General features: G+C 51.5%; 1 protein-coding gene across 1 annotated transcript in view; it reads left to right on the forward strand.

The window, feature by feature from the left end:
• The window catches only part of RBM19 (RNA binding motif protein 19), a 50733-nt gene that overhangs the window by 9915 nt on the left and 24083 nt on the right, over positions 1-16735 (forward strand). The window contains exons 17-21 of the mRNA XM_082293162.1: positions 94-236; positions 1196-1256; positions 2832-2911; positions 3317-3372; positions 4685-4801. Of these exons, the coding sequence (XP_082149288.1) occupies positions 94-236; positions 1196-1256; positions 2832-2911; positions 3317-3372; positions 4685-4801 (457 nt within the window). The remainder of the gene's footprint in view (positions 1-93; positions 237-1195; positions 1257-2831; positions 2912-3316; positions 3373-4684; positions 4802-16735) is intronic.

Genomic DNA, 16735 nt, shown 5'->3' on the forward strand with positions numbered 1-16735 from the left:
CTCTGCCCTCCCTAAGAACCCCACCTTTCTCCCCATCCCATGGGCTGCCCCAAAGTTTGGCTTTGTTAAGTTGGGTTATTCTTCTTGTTTCAGGTGAAGCTGTAAAAGACTCAGAGGAAGCAGCAGCGAGGGAAGAGGAGGAGGAGGAAGAGGAGGAGGAAGAAGAAAATATTCCTGGGTGTACCTTGTTCATCAAAAACCTGAACTTTGCCACCACAGAAGACACCCTGAAGGAGGTGAGCAATAAGGACACGGTGTTTAAAGGAGTTTGGCTGCAGCCAGTGTGACCTGGTGGGAGATGAGAGAGCACTGGGTTGGACTGGGAGCATCACTCCAGGTGTCAGTTAAGACAAATGCATCTGGAACTGTTTTGGTGGGGTTTAATTCCACCTAGAGACAGGTGGAGGCAGTAAGAAGTCTTCCAACATTCCTGATTTCCCGTGTTTTCTGTAAAGCTCCTCCTTGGGACAGGCCCTGCTGCAGCTCTGCCACTGCTCCGTGTGTGAGGCAGGGAATCCACAAACGGTGATTTCAGAATGTGCTTTCCACCTCAGCTCCTGCTGACATTGAGCTGCCTTGTGCTCCTTCACCTCAGCAGAGCACTTGGCAGGGAGCGTGGCAGACCCCAGTGTGGGGTGTTAACACCAAAATAAGGAAAAGCAGCTGGAATTTCCCATCTCTGGCACTTCTTGTAGCCGTGTAAAATGCCACATCCCGTGGCCCGAGAATCCTGGACCTGTGGGACCCTGTAGAGGCTCTGGTCCAGCTGTGGATAAGTGGCTGTCCAGAGGAGGGCTGGGACTTGTCCCCTCTTTTTCTGGCTTTACAACAGAGTCAAATAAATAGTTTGCTCCCCTCTAGCCCCCACTTTTGGGAAGAGCTGTGTTCTAGGGACATCACAGGAGTTGCCCACCCTCAAGGTCTCTACCTGGCTGAGGGCATCTCATAATCCAGAGTGTTCCTGCAGAGCCATCTCAGATCTCTGCACTGGTTCTGGGGAATGGTGGAGGATTTCTGGGAACGTGTGTCTTGGTATCTTTAAAACTGTGTGTGTATTTGTACAGAAATAATTTAATGGGAAAAGGCTCAGCTGCACTGCCTGTCAGGTGTGTGCTGGGGGAAGAGGGCCACGCTGTCAGTTGAGTTGCAAGCCTGTGACAAAGGGAACTGAGTCACGTGTTCAAATTCCTTGCAGATGTTTTCCAAAGTGGGAGCCCTGAAGAGCTGCACAATATCCAAGAAGAAAGACAAAGCAGGTACTCTAGATGTTGCTGTTCAATTCCTTCCCTCAGCTGGTTGCTGAGGGCTCAGGTGTGGCGTTGCTTCAGCATTCATCTGGCTGAGCATTTGTGTTCCTGCTGGCAAAACCCTCCGTGCTCCCAGAGGTGTTCCTGTCAAAATGGGTGCAAACCAAACCTTACCCCGGGGTTCGGCCTGGCAGGTTAAGCTCAATTGTGGGATGTGTGAAGATGTGGCTCTTGAGATGCAGAAGCCAAACTCCAGGATCCCAGCAGAGAGCAGGGTGCAGGCTGTGAGATGGAGAAGCCAAACTCCAGGATCCCAGCAGAGAGCGGGGTGCAGGCTGTGAGATGGAGAAGCCAAACTCCTCCAGGATCCCAGCAGAGAGCAGGGTGCAGGCTGTGAGATGGAGAAGCCAAACTCCAGGATCCCAGCAGAGAGCGGGGTGCAGGCTGTGAGATGGAGAAGCCAAACTCCAGGATCCCAGCAGAGAGCGGGGTGCAGGCTGTGAGATGGAGAAGCCAAACTCCAGGATCCCAGCAGAGAGCAGGGTGCAGGCTGTGAGATGGAGAAGCCAAACTCCAGGATCCCAGCAGAGAGCGGGGTGCAGGCTGACGGGAGCCGGTGCCCTGCAGTGATTAAACCCTGCACTATCCCAGGAACAGCCGGATCCTCGAGGATGCCTGGCTGAGAGCTGAGCTGAGTGGGCTTGGTTTGCCTTCTCCCTGCCAGCCCAGAGCCCCCCAGGCTGCAGGGAGGAGTGGCTGTGCCTGTTGTGCTGGCTGCTCTCACTTCCCGAGGAGCTGGATCCAGGCGAGTGCTGGCTGGAGGGGCTGTGGCTTCTCTGGGAGCTCCACAGCTTCGTGGCATTTCCCCTTGAATTTGATTTTCCCCATCCTCTTCCATGGGATACTTGAAACCTCAGATCCACTGAGAGATGAAGAAATAACGTGAGTTCTTCAGTTCTGCTGGTGGGTCTGGCCAGGCAGCACCGCTGAGCATGGGCTGATCCCGTACCACCTGATCCCTGCGGGCACCGGGGTCGTCTCTACACTCTGCCACCACTGAGGTTCTGAAGCCGAGCACGGGGTGTTGGTTTGTCCCCTCACTGTTAATCCTGTGTTGGTCAGTGTGTTCCTCAGGGCTGTGGTGTGACCGCAGGTGCTGCAGACCTTTGCTGAGCAGGGAGGGGAAGGGATGTCTCTCCCTGGCTGTGGAAGTGGCAGCTGCCCACTGCAGCTCGTGGGAGGTTTGACCCCACAGTAGGATCACTTACCCTGTCTGTGCCCAGCAGTTGCTTTGCAGGACTCGGTGTTCTATTTAAGGAAGTGGCACTGAGATGATGCAAAGCAAAAGATCAGTTTTGTGTGCAGCATCTGTTACCTTATCAGCACCAAAACTGGCCGGTCCAGAGCAGTGCCTTGCTCAAAAAACTCAGCCAGGGGTGCTCCTGAGGAGCATCCAAGTCCAGCCGTGGCCAGGCCGGCCCTTTCTATGGGATATTCAGCTTTTGTCCCCCCAGGTCTGGCAATCAGTGCTTGCTCCTGGTTTGTTTTTCTATCTTCTGTTGTCACTGCTTTCTCTTCTGACAGGCACCTTGCTGTCCATGGGCTTTGGGTTTGTGGAGTACAAGAAGCCAGAGAGTGCCCAGAAAGCCCTGCGCCGGCTCCAGGTGAGCGCCAGCCTTGCCAGCCCGGAATTCTGTCCAGAGGCTTGGATGAACCTGGCAGTTCAGGGTGGTAGCTGAGGGTGTCAGTGCTGTGAGCTGCACTGGGCAGGTGGAGAAGCCTCTAAAATGGGCCAGGTTTATGAGGGAAGAGGGTTTGTGAATGGACAAGACCATGGAGAGGTGTTTCCTAGTGCTGATCCAATGTGGAAATCCCAGGAGATGTACAAGGGTTGGGTTTTAATGAGGTTTCCCACCAGGTGCCCCTTGCAGGGGGCAGAGACCCGGATCCCCCCTCACAGAACAATCACCGATTAATGTTTATTTAGTGCTGCTTTGACTTCTAATTCTTCTCTATGTTTATTTCTGTTAATTATGTCTCTTTTCCTCTTCCTTTGTTCGGACTCCCAGGGCTGCACTGTGGATGGCCACAAGCTGGAGGTGAAGCTCTCAGAGAGAGCTGTCAGGTGAGGCTCCCCTCCCACCTCTGCAGCACTTCAGCTGCAGTAACCCTTGGGAGCTTCTTCCCTTCTTCTCCCACATCTGCACCCCGAGGGATGTGCCCAGCAGTGCTCCAGCTGTTGAGCACATCAGCCTTGGCTGTGCTTTACTCAGCTTTGCTTGAAAGGAGAAGAGAAACGAGGAATGAGCCTGGAGCAGGGCCCCAAAACTGAGCCCAAAGTGAGAAACAGGCAGAGTTTTCTTCCCTGCTCAAGGAAAAAGCCTCTGCTTTGGTGGCAGTTCAGTCAGCACTGCCAGCTCCAGGGGCTTTGAAAAGTTCTTGGAGACAAATTTTCCCTGGGTAGCGAAGTTTTTACCTGTTCATCTGAGAGAACAGGAGCTTAAGAATAATATTCTGATCAAATCCAAACAAAACCAGTTTCTTGCTTGATAAAAAAGTTTGGATTTAGCTCCTCTTGCCTGGGCAATCAGGCACAGAGGAGATAGTTACTTGTGGGTGAATGTACTTGGGATTAGCCCTGGTTTTTAGGGATTGCTTCCTAGTTCTTACTCAGCACAGAACATCCTAACTGCAGAGTTGCAAATTAATCCAGATATTTGAATGTTGGCACCTGAACACTGTCCTTTAGGTACTTTGGAAGCCCTGCTGGAGGTGATATCTGTTAAATGTCAAAATGTGTTTGAAAATCTGGTTCCTGGGGCCCACGAGCAGTCTGACAGCTCCCCGTGTCTGCACTTTGTATTTCAATTCTTTCCTAAACCGTTTTTATCCAGTTTGATTTGGAAAATCCCTTCAGCAGGTATCCAGCCCACAATGGGAAGTGCTCTGCTTTATGGAATAAGCTGCTGTCTTTTGTGTTAGGTAAATTCTGACCTTGTCCAAATGCAATACAACTCCAGAGGTAAAAAAAAAAAATTAATACTTCATTACAAAATTTCATTTGATGTTTTATAAGCCAGGAAGAAAAAGAATCAAAGTTAGCTCACATTAAGCTAATATATATATAAAAACATATTCATTAGTGCACTCTCCTGACGATTAAAGGGCAAGATTTGGTAACAAAACATGAATTAGTGGTAAATGTGAGAGCAGGACCTCCACTGGAGCAAGAGGGACTACTTCATTTTCAGATGTAGGATTTTAATCACTGGAATTTGGTCCTTTTGGTGGCCTGTGTGGCATTTCCACTGTCACAACCAAGGATGCCAGTGTGAGCTGGTGCCTCATTTTTCCACGTTCCATGTCCTGAGGGAGCCACAGTTCAAAGGGATTCTGCTGCTCTGTGGTCTTTACCTGCCCTTCCTGTTGGCTTCCAGGCCCGCTGTGAAACCAGCCCGGAGGAAACAGACTGCCAAGAAGCAGAAAACTTCCAAGATCCTGGTCCGGAACATCCCCTTCCAGGCCACTGTCAGGGAAATCCGGGAACTCTTCAGGTAGGAAAGAGCTTTGGTGGGTCTGTGGCTTGCCCTGGGGTGCAGCCGGTGTGATTTTCATGTGGGGCCTTTCTCAGGTTGTAAATGTTGTGAGGTTTTTTTGTCCTTGTGGAAGATAACAAGGATTTTACTGAGTGTGGGGACAAATGGCTTGGGAAGTTACACCAGTATGGAAATTCTGGCCCATCACAACAGCTTGGACATCCCTGTAGAGTCAATGATTTAGCCTTGGATGTTCTTCCCTCCCCCCTCCTGGAGGGTGTGCAGCAGCGTTCCCGATGCTCTGCAGTCCAGAGGGAGCATTTCCACTTTGCTTTCCCCTCTGTGGATGTTCCATTACTTGTGCCCCACACATTCAGTGGGCTGTTACCCCATACCTGTCAGGACGTGGAGTTTTGGTGCCTGTAGTGCCCTCTCTGACAAGAGACACTTGAGGGGGGTAGTGCTGAGTATTGGGCAGGGATTTTGGGATCACCTCTGCGTGTCCTCAGCCTTTTGTGCCGGGATTTTGTTGTATCCTGAAAAATGAGTGGAACTTTGTGAAAGGAGCACCATCTTTGCTGCTCCCAGGACAAGGAGGGTTTGCTCGCTGTCCCAGGCGGTGCTCCCTGCTCTGCTGTTGGCTTGCAGGAGGGATTTTTCCAGCTGCCATCCACTGGGTGCTGCGTTGGGTGTGGCCTCTGTGGGCCTGTCCTGGCACAAGCTGGGTGCTTTTGTCACAGCTGGGGCATTTCTTTCCAAAGGGGAAACTTGAGGTGTTGCTTAACTCTTTGAAACCTGCCCAGACCATGCACTGAAAAGCCCCTGGCAGTGATTTGTTTGTGTTTTCTGGTTTCATGGAGTTCTCCCTCCTTTGTTCGTGTGGAGATGTGGTTCCTGTGTGGTTGGCAGCTGATCCCTTGCAGGGTGTGAGGGAATCTCTCTGTTACAACGCTCATTTGGGCTGAATTCTGGGGATTTCACTCAGGGCAAACCACACCGTGGCTCTTGGGCGGGGGTGTGGTGATGGTCACGATAAAAAAATGCCCCCGGAAGAGTAAAAGGTTTTTCTTGTGCTGTGCAGCTTGGATGCTTTTGGCTCAGTTCTGCCCTGAGGGATTGAGGCAGAACCCCTGGGCTTCCAGGCCTCACGCTGACTTTCCTTAGCATGTGGGGCTCTGCTGATTTAGATCCCAACACTCTGAACTGCAGACGTGACCCTCGTAAAGCTCAAGCCAGCAAAGCTGGGCCTAAGGTGAAGTTCAAGGTGCTGGGAGATTTTGTACATCACAAGCACAGAGACTGTGGGGGGTTTCTGGTGTGGGTTTTTCCCTCCTGTCTTGTCTGGCACCTCAGAGCTGTGGAGAGGAGGGGCAGAGGAACATCTGATTGATACTGCAGGGAGTGTGCAGCTTCCAGCTGGTCACAGCGCTCTCGGAGCATCCCTTTCCTTCACCTGGGATATGCAGAAATCGGGGGTTTATCCTCAAAACAAAAGCCAGCAGCTTGGGGGAGCACATTCCTTTCACTCCTGCCATCCCCGCTTTGCTCTGGAGCAGCCAAAACCAGGCACAGCAGAGCCCTGCCCCACACTTCACCCTCCTGCAGTGCTTTGTGTGTGCCTGTAAATCAGCTGCCTCTGCTCCGCGGCTTCGGGCTCTCCCTGCGTTTAGGAACCTGTCTTAGTTTCTTTTGTTGGGGATTTCTTGGGGATGGCCAACAATCCTTTGGCAGTGGAAGGGCTGGCAGGGCTGCAGGGGGCACTCTTAGCCTGCCCAGGACAGCCAGCCTGGGGACAGCCAGGCCACTCAGCCAGGCATCACCACCCAGGGCAGCAGCCCCAGGGCCCAGGTTTTACAGGATGAGCATCTTCCCTATTGTTTCACCTGCTCCAGAGCCACCTTCCACCTTGCAGCAGGAGAAAAATAAATAAGTATTAAAGTAAATAAGTATTAATTTTAAAGTAAATAAGTATTAGTTTATATATACGTGTGTATATTTATACTATGCACGCACACACAGACTGTATATATCCACACAGTTTCTATGTATGTATTACCCAGAAAAATACAGATTATGCCACTATCATTTCCAGAAATACCTATTACACTTTATATGTGTATATATGTATTTGTTTTTTCCCCCAAACAAATCTTTCCGTGTTTTGGGCTTTGCCAAAGAGCTCAGTCCCCCCTCTCAGATGGCCCTGCAGGAGGTGTTGGTGACACTGGAACAGCAAAACAAGGAGCTGGGTGTTCTGAATAGTGGATTTTTCAGGCTGCTCAGCTCTGGCAGTTCAGGGAATCCCTGGCCTGGCTGATTTTACACTTTTGGATATTGCTTTTTTGGATCCATCACTGAAATGCTCAACCTTGCCTTGCACCATTGCCTGTGTTCCTACAGCCTGGAGGAACTTCTTAATTTTGGAATCCAGGGACACCAAGTTCTGTTTCTTGGCTTGGAGAAATGTGCTGGTGCTTAATTATGGTGTTTGAGGGGAGTCAGGGGTGCTCTGCTCAGCAGCTCAGGTCCTCTGCCTGCACAGTAATCGTGTTGCAGCAGAGCTCCACAAGCCTCAGGTGCTGCCCATGTCCCAGCCCAGTGGCTTTGCTGGGTGTGACACCGGTTCAGAGCATGTCCTGCCACGTTCTCCTGGAGGTTCTGGCCTCTCTTGTACCCTCGAGGGATTTATTTATCTTTTTCTTTTGAGATAGGTGTTATCATCTTCAGAGGGAGAAAGGCTGTTCCATTATAGGGGCTACCTTTGGGCGAGGTGTGAAGATTTAGCTTTTGTGGGTGTGTTTTTTTCACCCATTTTTGTTCTTGATTAGATTCTACTCTTCTCTTTACTACCTGGAAGAATAACAAAGGTAAATGGTGCTCAGTTCTTCCCAAAGAGCCACAGTCAGGGGAGAAGAGTCAAAGGGATTGCTATCCCATGAAGGCTGCTAATTTTTGCTCCCAAATTGTGGGGCTTTTATGGCAAGACTTTTTTTCTTTTTTTCAAAAGGAACTCTAGATGTGGCAAGCTGAATTGGAGATCTGTGAAAGGCCACCCTTTCACAGATTGGAGCCTGGCAATTTCTGAAAATTGGGCTCCTTTAAGAATCTATCACATGAGATCCACGCAGCCTTCATTGGCAGTACCAATTAACTCTTTGTTTCTGAGCCTCCCCTTCCATCCTCCTCCGCTGTGTGCACCAATTCCATGAATATTGAGGATCAGGCTGTTTTGCAGGTGCTTTATAATGTTTTGAGGAGCTGTGTGTTTCATTTGCCTCAAAAGGGAAATGATAAAGCTTAGAAAAGCACTTCTTAAAAGATTCCTGCCCAATCCAAGGCAAGCTGAGGGACAGGCACAGCCCAGGGTGTGCTCAGAGCTTGGCAGAGTACAGGATGCAGTTGTTGGAGTTGTGTGTCTGGGGGTGAAGTTGTTTCTTCCTTTTTTTTTTTTTTTTTTGCAGAATATATCTGAGAACTTTCCAGTTTGGGTTTCTCTTTGGTTTCTCTTGAATTTGCAGCAGTTGTTAGTTCAGCCCTCCCCTGCCAGCTGGGCAGGGTTCCGAGGGCAGTCAGGTGCCAGCGCTGGCTGTGGGAGGTGTTGGATCGTCCCCCTGGCTGTCCCCTGCCTCTGCCTGCAGGAGCTGCACTCAGACAGGCTGCACAAAGCTGTTGGATCACAAAGTTATCCTCAGCTGGGAGCCTGGGCTTTAGCTTGACTAAGGAAGCAGCTGAAGGTATTGCAGAGCAGAGAACAGCTTATGTGTGACTTTGCTACAGAGAATGTGACTCTGCTTCTGCAGACGCCTTTGGGGGTGGCTCTCTTCTCGTTTTAACTCCTTTGCTGACTGTTTCCTCTGCCTTGACAAACACGTGGCAGTTACTGCACCTGGCAAAGCAAGCACCTGGGCGTGATTAGGAGGAAAAAGAGCCATTCCCTCTGCTGGAGGGGAAAAGTGAAGTGGGACAAGACTTGGGAGTCAGCCCCTTCTGAGAGACAAAAAAAATCTCTGCAGGGAGATGCAGTGGATAAACTGGCAGAGATTTTTTTTTTTTTTTTTTGAAGCAGTCTTTATGAAGTTAATTTTATAAGATGATGCCTTTCACTTCTCCTGACCTATTATAATAAAGTGTAGTTACCAGAATGGGCTTTTCATTTCCCATTATAAAGGACACGGTGGGATAATGAATCCGTCTGCCAGACGTGCTTGCTGTTCACACCTTTCTCCCAGTAATGGAGTCTACATGACTGGAGACAATTTCTCCTTCCCCTGTTGAAGATGTGGAAAATCTGTGCTGGTGAAAGACACAGAAGGAAAAAAAATTGAGGGGAAACGTGAGTTTGTTAAGTGAGTGCTGGACAGAGTTAATTAGAGCATTCCATGCAAACAGAACGTCCCAGTGCTGTCAGGGTTGCTGGGTTCCACTTCTAAAGCCTTGGATTATTTGCTAGAAATGGCTCAAAACTGATTGCTGCTGCTTGAATTTGGTCTCCACGCCGTCCCCCTGCAGTCAGACAGCCCAGGAGCTTGGGGACAGCAGCAAAGGTCACAGTGAGCACCTCCCTGAGATGTGAGGGGCTGCTGGGGGCAGGACAGGGGCTGCAGGTGCCGGGTGGGAGAAGCCAGGAGGAGCCATCTGAGCCAGGACAGAGCTGCTGCTGTGGTGGAGCAGCAGAAGGACCAGGTGGAGCAGGGGCTCACTGAGCTCCTCCACAGTGCTGGTGCCTCTGCCTGTCCCAGGGCCCTCTCTGCAAAAAGAGAGGGCCCAAAAATGAGTCTTGGAGGAGCAGAAAGCCCCTGGGGAAGCAGCTGGGCACCCTGCACCCAGCCACCAGGGCTTGGATCCCACCTTCCTGGCTTTTCCTGAGGACTGTGGAATGTGTCCCTTGCTTGGAGGCACCCAAGCCAGGTGTTTATGACCAGGGTGTCACAAACAGCGCGGGCAGCAGGAACCAGAGCTTGTTTAAGTGCTCAGATGTGCAATGGCAGCTGTAAGGATGCCTCTGAGTTGGGTTTGGTGGTGAGTGGGATCACAAAATCATGATCTCCAGGAAATAAGTGTGTCCGTGAGATCTCCAAAGCCCTCCCCAGGCTCTTCCTCTGGATTGGTGATGCCTCTGTCCCTGCCACCCCCTGGCTGTGGGGCCCTGTCCACCCACGTTCTTTGAAGGTTCTTGCCAAAACAGCATCTTTGGAAGTGTTTAGTTTCCTTTTTGAAAAACAAGAAGCTGTGTGGTTGATGGCTGCCTCTGTCCAGGCTGAAGAGCTTGGCCCCACTGGGGCCTTTAGGGTGTCTTTGGTTTGCAAGGGGAGCACGAGGCAGAGGTGGAGCTGCTGCAGCGAGTCCAGAGGAGGCCACAAAGTTGATGGAAGGGCTGGATGCCCCTTGCAGGACCTAAAGGGGCTCCAGGAGAGCTGCAGAGGGACTGGGGACAAGGCATGGAGGGACAGGACACAGGGAATGGCTTCCCAGTGCCAGAGGGCCGGGCTGGATGGGAGATTGGGAAGGAATTGTTCCCTGGCAGGGTGGGCAGGTCCTGGCACAGGGTGCCCCCCTGAGCCACCCCGTGCCCTCTGCTGTCCCACACCTTTGGACTGTGCCCTGGATCTCCTGCCCAGCTGATCCCAGGTGCATCCTCACAGCCTTCTCCCAGTCCTGGTGCGTTTCCATGCCCGAGCTGCAGTGCCAGGGGATGCTGCACAGGAGAACACAGGGCATGGGAGCTCCTTGGGAAGCAGCTTGCAGGAATGGGCACCAGCCTCGTGAGCTCCAGGGGGGCATACAGGGATCTGCTGGGCTGCTTTATTTCTCATACTGTCTCAAACAGCATAAATTGATCTGGGTTTTTTCTTTTTTTCCCCTTTTCAAGCCTCCTCCTTGCATCCTGGAAACCCAAACGTGGCAGAATTGGGTTCATGCTCAGAGCCCAGAAATGGAAGTGGCCACTTTAATTTGGCCGCTCTCCAAAGCGAGCCACGGGCTGGGGGAGAGGGAGGGAGAGGGGTGTTCAGTGCTGGTTTGCAGTTTGAATCATAAAGGTGTTTAACACAGATAAGGAAGTGTTTAACTCTCTGTTATCTCAGCAAGGTTGCTTTAAAAGGTGGCTCTTCCCAAGAGCAGAAGGAAGATTTTTTTTTTCAGCACATCCCTTTCCCAGGTTTGAATATTCATTACATCCCTGATTTTTGTATTTATTTCTTTCCCCTTTTCTGCTCTCTGTGTACTCCACAGCCCCGGGTCCCTTTTCTGCCCTCCCAAAGCCTGGGCTTGTCCTGTGCAGATGAAGGGAATTTCTGGGCTGCTTCCTCCCTTCTCCTGCCACAGCACCTCTCTCCAGGGCACCCAGCTGAGCTTCCCGAGGGAACTTTAATTAGTTTTCCACACAAATTCCGCTGCTCAGCAGCGTGGAGGGGCTCGGGGAGGTGGAGTGAGGTGGGGACAGGGCTGCTTTTGGAATGTCATGTTCAAATGCCACTCTGGGCTTCTGCTTTAGGGTTTTTGCCATTTTTTCAGTGCAAAAAAATGTCATCTGTGGGCAGGTGCTTCTCCATAGAGAGCGAAGCCAAAGCTTGCCTGTGCTGTCTCCTGGAAATATCCCACTCAGGGTTCTTAATGTTATGAGGTCGCTTCTTGTCTGAATTAAGAACTGTAAGTGCGTAAGAAAGGAAAGATATGCTATTTTCTTGCCTTATATTGTGGCCAGTCCTTGTTCATTCCCAGAGTTTGGCCCTTTGGGGGCTGGCAGCTGGGGCATTGCAGAATCTGGAATGCTGAAATTATGCTGGACTAATTTCTGAGCTTGTGTCTCAGCCTTCCATCAAGGCACAGTCAGGATGATTATTTCCTTGCTCTTAAAATTCCTCTGTCTGTTGGATTTCTTAGCTCCTGCTCCTTCACGGTGCTGTTGATCCCTCCACCCCCCTGTCTTTCACTTGTGTGGGTATTTTCCAGTCTCACTTCACGAGAAGGTCCTGAACAAGCCTCTAATGAATCACAGCTTTCTCCTCACGCTGACATCGTGTCCTTTATTTGCATCTCTGTTTGCATCATTATTTTTTTAACCTCGAGCCTGCTGCAGCCTTTCTCCCTCTCCCAATCCAGTGGATTCTACGCCTTGGGATGTGATTGCAATTAAGGCCCTTCCATCCCAGTCTCTCCCTCTCCTGAGGCAGTCCCTGTGCCCCAGGCCTTTGAACTGTGCCAGCAGCATTTCTGTCTGCACCTTGTTCTTCCTGAAGAAATCGAGGGAAGGCACAGCAGGATGACCATCTGTCTTCTCACCTCTCTTTCCTCCTCCCCCAGCAGTGTCCTGAGCACTTCCAGGCATCTGGCAGAGGACAGGAGATCTTAAATTTGCTGCAATTAAGGACAGGAGGAGCCTTGTCCTCTCAGGAAGGTGCTGTTGTGGGACTGACCCTTACCGGGCATCCATCATCAGCTGCCTGTGAAGATGGGATGTTTTTTCTGCCCACATTCCCATTTATTAGACACCAGGGAAGCTGGGAAAGCCACTTCTTGTCCTCCTGCCCATCAGTGGTCTGCACACCAGGCTGTCCCCTCATGGGGATCTCTGGGACTTGCCCAGGGGTGTTTGGACAGGTCTGGGCCCCCTTCACCCCTCATCTTTTTCTCTTTTTTTGGCATCTCTTTATGAAACCTCATCTGGAAAAGCAGCAATGTTGACTTTTCCAAGCCCAGGAGGGCCAATCTCTGCATCTCAGCAGGCTGGGCCTGCTCACAAGCAGCACCACTGATCTATGCCAAAATTCACCTGTAAATCCAGTTCCAGGTGGGCTCCGTGGCCCCTCTCTGCTTCACTTTAACCCAGCTCTTGCTCTCCCCACTCTTTGATCCCATTCCAGTAACCAAAGGGTTAAAAGAGTCTGGGGGGGCGAGGGGGTGGGGACGAGGTGTTTCAGCTGCTCATTACTCACTGCCAGCTTCCCCCAAAATCATATTAATTTCACGCTGTCACGCAGGACTGCGCCGTCTCTCCTGTCAGCAGCCGGGAGGGTGGCGGGGCTGGGGGGAGCGTGGGTGCCCCTCATCCCCCCACAGTTGCCCTCGGGGAAGATCACTGGTGGCCTCTTTCCTCGCCCAGGTACCCACCCAGGTGGGGCTGGGGCCGCTCACCTTGCGGGGGGAGCTGCGGAGCGCCGATGATCATTTTCCACCCCGCTGCTTGTGCAAAAACCCCATGAAATTGGGTCTGCTGCAGCAGGGAGGGAGGGAGGGGAGCTGCCAGCCTGCCCTGCCCTGCCCTACCTGTGCTCAGCTTAAAAGTTGCTTTCTGACCACTTGGCTCCGTTTTTAAACAGCAGCAAGCACAGCCCGGCTCTGCCTGCACAGACCCCGAGCTGCCTTTGCCTCCTGCCTGGTTTCTCCCCCTTTTCTGCTGCTTGCTCGCTGTGTCTGCCAGAGCTGTCACCTCTGCAGGGCCTTCCTGCCATCAGCTGGGACTCTGACAGCTCCCACAGGCGCTCGGCGTTCCTGAGCCCGTCCTGGCTGGAGCTCGCTCACCGTGGCAGGCGTTCTGCTCTGTCCCCTGCCATTTTTATTATTCCCTCCCCTAGAGCCCGTCCCACCTTCTTTCCAGGTGTGTGCTTGCATTGTTCTGTGGGTTGTGAAGGCAGGATGATCCCTTCCCCTCTTCTCTCATCGTGGCCACACTTCTTGGAGCTCTTGGCAGGGGACAAGGTGAGTCCCAGAGGTCTCTTCCAACCCAAACCATTCAGTGGTCCTGTGAAATCTCTGTCCTCTTCATCCAGCACTTTCTGAGTGGGTGCAGAGCGATGAGCTTTCCTTGAAATGAGCTGGGAGCATCATCACTGGATCCCATGGTGGCTCAGATGGTGCTGGCACCAATCGCTCACTCCCTGTCCTGCTGTCTTTTGGGACTTTTCCAGGTGACCTGTGAAGACAAATCCCAGCCACCTCTGAGCTCTAGCAGGTGCTGTGGTCATGGCAGGGGTGACCAAAGGGAGCAGGAAAAGAGCCACTGTGGTAGCTTGGGTGACAGCCACACCTCCAGTTTTGGGGACAGGATAGGCAAGTTGGACTGGTAGCAGTGGAAATACACCTCTGCTCACAGGGCTTCTGCAACAGCAGGAGGAAATGGGATGTTCTGCTGGCTCTGGAGCGTGGTGGCTCCCAGCCTGCCTCACCAAGGAGCTGTTCTGTGCCTGTTTGTAATGCTTTGTCCTGTTCTGCCCCCGGGCAGATGGTGCATGTGGCCAGCCTGGGCTCTCAGGGACAAGCCTGGGCCCAGGAGAGCTCGGCACCCTCGTTGTGTTTGAGTCACCGCAGCAGCTCCCACGTTCCTGCTGCACTCCTCGTGTGCATTTGATCTTCCCTCCGTGTTTCTCTGTTCTCCTGATGAAAATAATTAATCAGGTTATTTTTCTAAGTCATCCTGCAGCTTTGCAGGGGCAAGACTTAAATAAGGATTCTCTTTAATGCAGAGCTGTGTTAAAATAGCTGTGTGCCTATAAATACCTCTTTGCTTCTATATTTATTCTCCAGCTCAGTGCAGGAGGTTCTACAGTTGAATATGAGATCTACTTTTATATTTTTGGGGTTGTTGATGCAGCTGGTATCTTAACAGCAAGGCTGCCTTCTCCAAAGGATGCTCTGGCTACACCTTTGGGTTCCTTCTGTGTTTCCTGCTTTGCCAGTTGTACAGATTTCCTCTTGTCTTTGAAAGGAGCTGGCTCACGAGAACCCTCCAGCAGCAGAGATTTACACCAGACCCTCCTGTGAGCACTATTTTTAGCATAACTTTTTTTTTTGGACCAGAGCTGCGCTCTGATCAGGATTTTCAAAAGAGCCCAGGAGAGATAAATCCCCAAATCTGAGCGCTGTTGGAGCTGCGCGTTCCTTTGAAATCCTGACCCTCTGGTGGTCAGGGCAGTGACTTGGTGGCTCCTAAGCCGTGGTCCTGCAAGGTGCTGCGTGCTGGGAGAATTGTGGCTTAGGAGGGCGGGCTCTGAGAAGGGCTTTGGGGGGGCTCTTGTTGAAGGCTGTGCGAGGACTGAGATTTTAGGAGGGTTGGGATGTAGGGCTCATGCCTTTGTGCACCTCAGGGACAGCTGCCAGGGGAGCGTGCTTTGCTCCTGGTGTGGTGCAGGGAGGTGGTGTGGGGGGAAGATGTCCTGATAGAACTGCTCCTTTCTCCACCAGACTTGAGTGCCTTTTGTAATTACAGTAGGATTAAGAAGAAAGGTGTGGGATGGGGAATTTGAGAGCGGCAGAGCCCAGGAAGGGCTGGCCCATGACAGCACACACAGAGCCCTGCTGTGACCAGAACCAGCTCAGAGCTCTGTAAGGTTCCCTGAGAGAAGAGAAGCAGCAACACAACCTGAATAATATTAAAGTGGGTTTTCCACCTCCATCCTGGTTTGGGATGACATCTTCCATCACACATCCACCAGTTATCTTTAAATCCTCTGAGCCACCAGCTCAAACTCTTTTGGGGTGGCTTTGAACTCCCAAGCTCATATCAGTGTTCAAGTTCAGCAGCGCTGCTTAAACCTGGGGCTTCCTAAAGCTTGTGGTGTTCCCTGTGCCAGCTCTGCACCTTCCCCTGTGCCTTGGGAACTGGAAATTGTGAGCCCTGAGGTGTAAGATTTCAGGAGGAAGCCTGTCCCTGCTTTAAGCAAACTGAACCATCGTTGTCTTCAAAGCGTGGCAATAAATGTGGATAGTAGGCAGGTGTCTTCTCCAGGAGGTGTCAGTGAGGCCTGGCTGCTTTTCCTTGGTGGGACTGCCTCTAAAACAGGTTTATGGCAAGTGGATTAAAAAATACTTCCCACCCGAGTGGTGCAGGCTCTTCCATCAGCAAGGAGCAGGAAACAGAGCAGGACGTGTGCAGCACCCCAGGGGCAGGCCCGGGTGGGAAGGGCCATCCCGGGATCTCGCTTTGCAGTGGGACCAGGAGAAAAATAGGAATGAATCTGGAGCTGACTGTGTCCATCCCTCCATCCTAAAGGCATGTGAGGCTGCTGGGTGGGGCTCTGCACATCCCTTCTCCTGCTGCAGGGCTCTCATTCCTTTCTTCCACACTAAAATTCTAAAATTCCAGCGTGGTCGCCAGCTCTGGAGGGCGGAATGGCTGTGACGGTCACACCACAGCAGCGGTCCCTGGCTGCTCCAGGAGCCAGGGAAAAATCCTTGTGGGCTGGGAGGAGCAGGGGGCTGAGGAGCCACAGAGGGAGAGGCTGCAGGGGCACGATGCTGCTCCTGCCAGCACAGCAAATCCAGGGAAGGGAAAGGCCCCTTTTCCCACCAGCCTTTAAATCATTCTCTGCCGATGGTGGATTAAACATGGCAAAATTAAGAAACCAAACCTGGCTGCAGCACCTGGTTAGGAATGACTTAAGTGGAGGGATATTAAAATTTAAGACTTGCTGCTGTGCTGCTGATGGAGGATTTAAAAAAATAATAATTACTGTTGTGGGGTTGGGTTTTTTTCTTCATTCTGCTTGGTTTTCAGGATTGGTTTCTGTTTAGCGTGAGGCCTAATTGCGTAATTACACGATAGACTGGAGGAGAATTTAGTGTGTGTAATACCAGTTATAAAGAAGAGCCCTAATTATGTAGATCTTCTCAGGTAAATAATACATCAGGGGCATGGAGTGGCCTAATTACTGTTCTGAAAACCTGCCTAATGACTAATTTACTTGGAATTTCAGAACGCTTTTGATAAGGTCCCTCATAAGCAACTGTTACAGAAAATAAATCGAGGAGGGATAAAATGTTTTGCTGTGTTTTTAAACAAGCCAGTTAAGCCATGGGAAGCAGCCGCTGCCTCCTGCTCCAGCACCTTGAGGAGAGGGAAGATCCCCAGGCTGCTTCCTGCTGTGGGGCCAAAGCTGTTGTGTTCCTGATCCTGCTGCCTCTGCCCGCTAAAAATGGGATTCGTGGGTAAATTCCCAGCTCCTTGGAAGAAGCACA

Source organism: Coloeus monedula (assembly GCF_965178545.1).
Source record: "Coloeus monedula genome assembly, chromosome: 18".
NCBI classification, from domain to species: domain Eukaryota; kingdom Metazoa; phylum Chordata; class Aves; order Passeriformes; family Corvidae; genus Coloeus; species Coloeus monedula.